The 9,845-nt window shown below is 32.4% G+C and overlaps 1 protein-coding gene across 1 annotated transcript in view; it reads left to right on the top strand.

The window, feature by feature from the left end:
- Positions 1-1,154: 1,154 nt before the first annotated feature.
- The window catches only part of LOC106474511 (merlin-like), a 32,057-nt gene continuing 23,366 nt past the window's right edge, over positions 1,155-9,845 (top strand). The window contains exon 1 of the mRNA XM_022402822.1: positions 1,155-2,076. Within this exon, the coding sequence (XP_022258530.1) occupies positions 1,984-2,076 (93 nt within the window). The 5' untranslated portion in view covers positions 1,155-1,983. The remainder of the gene's footprint in view (positions 2,077-9,845) is intronic.

The raw sequence follows: 9,845 nt of genomic DNA, 5'->3' as shown, positions 1-9,845 counted from the left end.
ACCAGTCATGTGACCTCGCTGACGCAACAATAGTTATAAGAAATGTTAACCTATCTACATAAAGATAGAGTCAAAAATAAAAATTAAATAACGGCAAAAGGTGATGGTAAATAGAGAAAATGATAATGTGATGCAATATATAGGAAATAATATCTATATAGAGAAATTAAAGCATGAATAATACTAATACACAACCAATTCGAAACACTTAAACGTCAAACTAATATATTTGCGCCATCTTTTGGCAGTTTTTTCAAAATTAAAAAAAAATGTCGCGCAGGTGCGTAAATATTTATTTATTTTCAATGTTTTTATTTTTATTACTAACATTCCTGTTTGGGCTGCAGTGTCACTGCATTTGCTGCATGAGCATAGTTACGCCACTGGCTATCATAAAATAGTGCGGTGCCAATAAATATAACATAACATTTAAGGACAACTAGCTAAGGGCCTGTTGGTCCATCGAGGCTGTCTCATTCACTAAACTAGACTTTAAATAAGTAGATAAACATATTAACAGCTTGCACCAATTCTTGGACATCATTAAACTTACAATGTTACATTGTACAATAATAAAACAAACAACAAAAAATAACTCATGGAAATTCAGTAAGAGAAGAAGTTAGAACAAGAAAATATATGAAATAGCATTAATATTATTATACATATGAAAAATTTGTATTGTTTGCTGTTAAGGGCAAAGCTACACGATAGTCTATAGATATCGGTATTCTGCCTATCATGGGTATCGAACCCGCTTTCTAGAATTATAAGTCCACAGACATATCGCTATGCCAATGGAGGGACGAACTATTTAAATTAAGACTACGTTCTATTTATGATAGGAATATGCTGTTTCGTGTTATTCTACTTATATTCATTTTTCGTATTATCACATAAATATACATATGTATTTATATTTATTAAATCAACAAACAGTAAAACAATTATCTTTTTTTTTATAATTAATAAGTTCTTGTTCCTATATGACACATTTTAATTTTGAAAAATATTTTTTGAAATAATTGGTTTCAGGCATGCTTTTTATAATTTTGGATATTTTTAAAAATCTTGTTTTGTTTTGAATCAAATAATTTGGTAATGTTAAAATATATACACACACACATGCCTTCACACACAATAGATGACGCTTTTTTAATAGAGGGGTGAAATTAGAGTTGTAATATTGATTTTATCATGATGAGTTCTTCGTTGACAGCTTTGATGGAGAATAATTTTATGTTAACTAATGAAATTTGAAAAAGATTTAATATTTTAGCAGATTTTTATTTTTAAAAACGGAAAGGTTTGAAGTAACGTTTAAGTAAACAGTGACCAAGAGTTGATTCATTTGGCAACAACTTGAACAAGTTACAACTAACTTGCAAGCTTACATTTTAACTATAAGTACTTGAGTTGGACATAGAAAATAGATTATCGTACGTTGTCATTCAATAAATTCATTGGTAGGCCATACTTACTCGTTTTGTATCGTATCACAGCTCATTGTTTTAACTTTTTAAGTTACTGCTGAGTACTGTCTAATCTTAATCAGTTTTATTCAGTTATTGATTGACTCATTGAGTATTTAGACACTACTTGGGCTTATCCGTTAATGTAGCTCTCATTACATGCACGCATAAACTTGTTTGTTTATATTATAACTTGTAGGATGTATGTTTTTGAGATTTAGTTGGAGTTAATACATTAAGTACGAAAAACTGGTGTTTAAAGTACGTGTAATATTAAAACACGCAGGTAATGTTAAAGATTAAAAAATCGTTAGGCCTACTAAACACTGGCCAATGTTTTGGCATTCTGGTCATTTTTGTAGGAAGTGAAGTCAGAGAATTTTTAGGATTAACAAAATCTAAAAGTTCATTTAAAGTGTGACATTAAAGTACAAAAAAAAAGAAAAGAAAAAAGAGTGAGATAAGATTTTTCTAAGGAAAAAAGCTTTAAAAATTCACCTTTGAACACTTCATGCCAACAATGTTCAAGCGTGAAAAGAAAGCTGGGAAAATGTTTCTGGTCCGGGTAACCACAATGGATGCAGAGCTGGAATTCAAACTTGATGTAAGTTGCACACCTGTAACTGTGTAAGTCTTTAATTGTTTAGTACTTTAAATGCTAAGTGTTTGGTGGCATGTTACTTAATCAGTTCAGTACAATGAGTAATGGTGTTGTTTCATTAGGTTAAAGTTAAAGCTGTGTGATGATTTAAATTTTATTTTTAAACAGTAGACCGTGGAAAATTTTAAACTAATGAAAAAAATGTTGTTGCTTACTTAGATATATAATTTTTTTAAAAAGTTAATTTAATGTGGATATGGTTACAAAAGTTGAAGTAGGGGAATATTTTGCTAAAAGTGATCTGCATAATTGTTTGAAGTTTTGTTACGTGTTAAGATAGAAAGAAAGGAAATTTGGAGGTCTGATGTCCAGAAAGCCACATTTAAGGCCATGAAATAAGTTTTAAATGTTCTCTTTTGTTTTGACAATAGAATATATTAGCAATATTTCTCACCATTTGCTCTCTATGGGAAATATTGGAATTGACTTGAATCTTGTAAATGTTAATTCCTAGGTAGTAAATAGAAAAATCAAAAGATTAATAAGAAACAAAGCACCAGGGCCTGACAAGGTTTTTTCTCATGGTTTTAAAAGGAGTCAAAGATCAGATTTGCAGGCTTTTCTTTCATTTTTGATAAGTTAATAAACAATGGCCATGTGCCTAAGGATTATCAAGTTGCTTATGTTATCCATGTTTGTAAAGTGGGTGATAAGAATTGTCCTGAAAATTATCAATCACATAGTTTTCCTTTTATAGTGGGAAAAATTCTAGTCTGATAAAAGAAGCTTTAGAGAAATATAAATGAAAGCCAACATGAATTCACTTAAGGGAACCTTGCCTTTGTAACCTGTTATATTTTTTGAGTATTTAACTTGTCTGGATGAAAGAAAGAGTTTGAACTTGGCATTCATAGATTTTTGAAAAGCTTTTGATAAGGTGACACATAAAATAGTAGTAAAATCATATTGATAGTGGTTGGAAAAAACTAATTATTTGGATTGTAAGGTTGAGAGAAAATGAAATGTTGTTTAATATTTGGAAAAGACAAGTTAGGCTTCAATTTAGACAGTTTTATTTTTCTAACAGGGAGATTGATTTATAGAATGAGTTGCTGTTGGCACTAGTGGAGGCCAGCAGTTTACAGGGTTGTAAGTGGGAAATTAGAGATTTTCTGAAAAGTGAAGGATTTGTTTAAATTTTCACTTTTATGAAGGACGCCTGTTAAGGACCAAATAGTTCCTTGTTGTCTGTAAATTACAGAGTCCAGTCAAACTGGACCCTTATTAGGCCAGGCTTAAAAATATTTTTGTTTGTAGTAACCCTAAACTGATTTAAAATGTGGGTAGGTAGGTAGATATTTTTGTTTTCAAATTGGTTGGCAAAAATAATTTTAGAAATGCTACTAGTCCCATGATCATCAATAACATAACATGTTAAACCATGAATAAAGTTAATACCAACATTTATTCTATGAAGAGAATTACAGAAATTTTAAACCAAAAAGAACTCATTTTAAGAAACTTAACATTAACACGGGAAAATAATTTAATTTTGGGCAGTAACCACCACATCCTGTTTAACTCTTTCCAGACGAGTCATGGGTGAAAGGCCATGTCATCGTGTTTGTTGAATCACATTCAAATTTTTTTGAACAACTATTTCATATATTCATGTTAATAAGTTTGGTATCAAATTGTAGATTATAATTCAAATTGTAGTATTATACCTTACTCAATTTCTTAATTTAAAAGTAAATATTTAAAAAACACAGTTAAACATCAATTTTGTGTCATGTGGTATGTTGAATTTAGCACTGGTTCAAATAAGATGTTTATGTCATAGTACTAATTCTATAGTTTTGTATGAATTGGGAACTCAAATTACTGATATTTATAAGCTAGAATACAAAATAAGAACATTTTTTCAATTTGCTAAGATATTGCTCATGTAATGAATCAAACACAGTGGCACCCTGTCCACATCTTTCCAATTTTTAAAATGCTCCCTTATATACACTTGTATATATGACATGAATAACCAATTCAAAGCTCAGAATGTCTCCCTAGTGGCTTTCTCAGCCATTTTAATGTGTTTCTTTCTTTCCAACCAAGATTTCAAGGAGATAAGTTGTCTTTAGTCTGCTCAAAATTTCATATTTTTTTAGATTGAAATACAGCTTAGTTACTAAGCTTAATAAACTATAGTGAAATTCTTTGGTATTGATATAGTAATTTATGATTTTTTGGTTATTTCCAAGCCAGTTCCCTTGGCTGTGGTTTCGCTAGATAGTTTCGCTAGATATACAAAAGAGGAAGTTTGTTTATTTTGTTCGCTATAGGAAACCAAACGGTTGAACTTGTAAATTTTAAAATAACTTCATAATAACCAGTTTTTTACAAGAAATGTAATGGTGCTATTCATTTTGTATTTGGTGTAGTATTTAATGACAAAATTGACAATTAATGATTATTGCACCATTTTTTTGTAGTAAAATTTTTTTGCAATATACATACATAAGCACGTTTTGCACATAGAAAGTGTTATGGCGGGAGACACTCAGATCACCTTGCTGTCAATTCAGTATTTCCAAAAACAGTTTTCTTTAAATAGTGCTAAGCGGTTTCATAAGTGATTTAGTAACTTTGTGAATTGCAAATTATTATTTAGTGATACAGGTGGTTATGCCACCCAAGAAATGCCCTTTCTATGGAAAGTCTTCTGCCGCTAAAGGAATGCAAGCACAAAGAGCAGCTGAAACAGAAGAAGAACACAATCAAAGACTTCAAGCACAAGCTGCAAGACAGGCTGCTCAAATACAGGAAGAGCCTTTGGAACAACGTAATGTTAGAGTTCGAGCTCAAGCTGAAAGGCAGGCTACTCAAAGACAGCAAGAAACTGTTGAACAGCACAAAGCCAGAGTTCAGTCAGAATCATCAAGGCAAGCTGGATATAGACAACAAGTAACTTCTGAACAACATCAAACCAAACTTGAAGCACAAAAAGTAAGACAAATAACTTATGGAGAGCAAGAAACAGAGGAGCAACATGATGTACGACTTCAGGCTTAAAGAGCAAGACAAGCTCAAACACGATCTAATTTCAAATAAAGCTTTGTTTGATTAAATGTTTTTTTTATTTATTGCATCACAGCTTTTGACTACTTACTGAATAATTTGCTGAAAAAAATACTGATCTTTACATTTCAAATCTAAATTTTCACCATTCAATGCCGGGTAACTCAGCTAGTATATGTATGTATGTATATATATATAAAAAACCTTAAAAAAATTTTCATTTTATATCCACCAAGTGCAAAATTTAAAAAGTCTTAGCAATCTACGTCAAGCAGCAACCGAGTACAAAACTTGTGACTACAAGAGATAATTGTTTGCTTTACTTCTTTATTTATTGTTCTATGTCTTAAGAAAAATACGTTTAAGAACTTATTTCTAAATAGCAATAATCTATTTACTTATATGTAATAATTGAAATGTGACTGTATTTTACAAAATACTAGTCCACTAAAACACAGCCAAGACAGGTCACTTTGTAAAGACTAAAGATCAGTTTTATATTATTTGATACGGTAACCTCAGTGCATGAGCATCATATCTCATTGTAACTTCTGTATTATTAGTCAGGCATGGCTAAAAGGTCAATATAGTAAAAATAATAAATATATATAAATGTATAATATTATGAGATTTGAGCTATTTAGTCTAAACATGTTATGTTTTTGTGTTATAATTTGTAGTCATTCTAGAACAAAAAAGGCATATAGCTATTTCCTAATTTTTTTAATGTGGTTATGAGATTGGTCAAATTGACCAAACACATACAGAGATTTGTCACAGAAAATAACAGATAAAATATAAAGTTTTTTCTTAAGAAATGTTTGATTACTATCTGGACATTACAAAGATTTTGCATGTGAAATTTGAAAATTTTCTGATCACAAAAGTATTTTTAGTTTTAAAATGAAAATTACTTTGTATGTTGGATAGGCAACATGCGAAAAGAAAAACAAGGCATGAGAAAAACATTGCTTTACAAACCTTAATGCTTAATAAAAAAAAATTATATTTTGCTTATGAATGCATTGTAATGTTTACAGATAATCTGCCAAATTTCAATAACATATGCTTACTAAGTTAAAAGTTATAGCATGAAACTATAACAAGCACAAAATAGTTATGAGTTCGGTCCCAGGGACCAAGCCCATGCTGAAAAGAGTTAACTAACTTCAGGGGCATCAATGAACACTTGATTGGTCCTATCCACAGTTCCATGAAGAGGTAAATGCTCAAATAATTCTGATGACACACACTTCCAAGTTATTTTGTCTCTCTTGTGCAGATGGGTGGTTTGCTTTTGCATTTAACAGAATCACATGTAGGCAACACCACTTTGAATTTTGTGACACGTTCCTCACTTTTTGCAGCACCCTTTTGTCTACATTGGATAGAGATTATGCATAAAATGAGAACTCCAAGTGTGATCGACAATCTAGATGTACCCAAACGAAGACAATTCCATGAAGTTTGTCACCTGTAAATGAAAATAATTAAACATAGCTATAACTGTGGACATTGCCTGCATTGTGGAGTAATCTTAATTGTTCTGGTTAAGAATGCCTATGATCTGTACCTCTAACCCTAGTAGTGATTCCTTCAGGCAGATGGTGCTAAATGTCATCACTCCCAAAATGATATTTATGGCACATGACAAAAACGCTAAAACAATGGTGTTGTCAGTCGAAGAATGCACTAAAAGATCTGCCAAGAAACGTCTTTTGCTGATGTCAAAAGTATGTAGCAAAATTTATAATACTGTTACAAGTGCCCATTCCTACTTTACAGGTTAATGAAAATACTTGCCATGCTTTAATAAAGCCATACTCTGGGATATTTAGTTTTCTTTACATTATTTGAATACAAACCTTACTTTCTGCAGTTATTGGTGCACCACGCCTATGTTCGTATTTCAGTATTGTCTCCCTCAATGACCATAATTCCCACTGCATCAAGGCCTCTTTCACATAAATGCATCATACTTTAGTACATTCCACACATCTGATGGTGTGTCTCACATTTTGTTTAGTGAGCATGCTATCCTTTTTTCTCTGTCAAAAGTAAGTGAATGGAAGCACAACATGTACAATGTACAGATGTCAAAACATTGATGAATCATATTTATGAGGTTGTCAAAATGCTGACTTGAGGAAATGGATCCGTAGTTTTTTTTTACAAAAGACATTTTATACAATGTACATATATCTTAAATACATGAACTATTGTTTTATTTGGTATCTTATTCAGTATGTGAAATTGGAGATTTTTTTTACCTGTTTAGCTTGTGCAACAGCAGCCAACATCTCTTGGGAATTGGAGAGTCGATTGTCTGTTGTTTCTGGGTTGATCACTTCTTCCAGAAGGTAGTGATCCTTTGTAGTGTGTAGCACAGGATCCGGTAACCATGGAAGTGGTCTATGTGGACTTCCTTACTCCCCACAACATTCCTTGTTGTTACAACAATGTATCTGTAATTTATAGTGATGACAACGGCAGTGATACTTTAAACATTTATGCAACCAATTTTTGTTGGCTAGATCTCTTGCTGCATTGTATTGTATCATGCATCTGGTTTATCACACTTTCTGTAAGAGTTTTAACCTCTTCATCAGTTGCTGGACAGTCATTTATGAAGTACTTTCCTTTCAACTAAACTTATTTCACCAATCAGACAATAAGTCAGTCAATGGTTGCAAACTCTTCTGCCATTTTGGGATGATTTCAGGATACTGATCATCTTTTTTCCTGATATCCTCCACTGTTGAACAGGATTTCAGGAGTTGTTCAATGGCACTAGAACATTCAGTTTACGATAATGCAAGATTCAACACAGGATTTGTCCAGCTGTGTCTTGGAGCTGCTGTCTCTGCAATCAACAAGTCTATATATTTGAAAGCATAAAATAATGAGAGTTTTACACTTTCATATGCGAGTCTGTGGTCTGAACCACCATCACTAAGTTATCATCAGGAGTGGGTTAATTTCATCATCTGATGACTTGGATTAATTCTGCAGCATGGAGAAAGGGTGAACTCATTTAGAATATGGAATCCTTCAAAGTCATGGTGACTTGACTAGAGTATAAACTTATGCTGTCATCCTCTGGAATGTCAACATTTAAATACACAGATGGGGGGAGTGAACAATTACTTTGTACACCATGATCAAGAGTCGCTAACATTGATGTTGCTGGTGCAAGAGTTTTTGTTCTAAGAACACCTGTGGGCAAGTTCAAACAAGGTTCACCATAATCCACCTTTGATTTATCATCCTCACTTAGAAATGTACATACATCACGATATTTTATGGCATAATTTCTCATATACTTGAACTGTGCAGGACAATAATGGTCATCAATATGATGCTTTTGTAAATGCAATATTTGAAATGAATGCAAATAGAACTGTAGATTCACTTGGAATAGTTGTTCTTAGAGGTCAAAAGTCTGGTACCTTTTCAATCAAGTCACGGATTATAAATACTGTGAAAAATGAGCCACACTATGTTAGTGCTCATCAACTGCTGCAAACTTTTCAGTCTCTTTTTCCAAAGTCTTAAAGAATGCTTGGAACATGTCCCCAGGCTGCCTTTTATTGGGATGATGTAGGTCAGTAACCAAGTCACAATCTTTCGAGAGTAAAACTTGACAAACTCATTCATTAGCAGTTACATTCTGATTAGCAAAAATATCCAATTTCAACTCTGCATATGCAGCTTGTATAACATCTGATGGTGCATTTACACCCAAATTATAGAACATTTTATGAAATTCACAGCCCTCTGTTTATGTTTGTGGAAAACCTTCAACTTGTGTTCAATCAACTTAAGGATACGACTTCCATCTTTTATCATGTCACTTTCATTGTTGCTGTATGTGATCCCCCTGAATGATATCTAGGAGAAGAAAAACAAACAGAAACCTAAAACCTGTATTTGTATATGCATTAATCACTGGTATATACTATGTATAAATAAAATTAGCAGTGAACAATGCCAACAATGAATTGCTTCCTTTTTATCCTGTTTTTGAAAACTTTTTTGTAGTGGATTATCTCCTCAAAGAATACTTGGCCCATTTCTGCTTGCAGAACCAAGATGTCATCTAGTCTTTTGTATATCAACTCAACAGGATTCCTTGATGCTGAATGATGTATCACAACATTTTCATAGAGCTTCCTCAGTGGTGCATTTTGATTCTATTGCTTATTTTGACTGGAGTTGCTGGCATCGAGGAACAGTGCATAACTGTCCATTGCTGTTGCCAACTGCTCAAGAAAATTCTTAATGCAACCCCATTGGTTGGTAAAAGGCTGACTAACATACAAGAACAATAGTCTACCCTTACAGGTCAATGACGCTTTACGTTGGAGCATTTACCTTCTTCTTTGTTTTTCGCCTCCCTTAAGAGGGAAAATGGATAGATTATGCACAATGGGAATATTTATATCACAGTATCCACACAAAATTACACATTCTGTATAGCATGACAGAGATGCTGTACTGACAACTTATACAAATATGAATGATTCTGAAACATTAGTTAACTTGAAACAGTGCTCTGCAAAAACTTAAGGTGTCTGCTTGTATTTCATGGTCCAGTGTGTTATTTAGGAACATCCATGTTAAATATAGAGAAAATACAGAGAAGAAGAATTATGATTATAAAGCACCTTGAGCAACTGTTCTTGATTGAATTTGCC

The sequence above is a fragment of the Limulus polyphemus genome, unplaced genomic scaffold, assembly GCF_000517525.1.
Source record: "Limulus polyphemus unplaced genomic scaffold, Limulus_polyphemus-2.1.2 Scaffold7308, whole genome shotgun sequence".
Classification (NCBI taxonomy): Eukaryota; Metazoa; Arthropoda; class Merostomata; order Xiphosura; family Limulidae; genus Limulus; species Limulus polyphemus.
The sequence above is the reverse complement of the archived record's forward strand: the minus strand, read 5'-3'. Positions and strand labels throughout refer to the sequence as shown.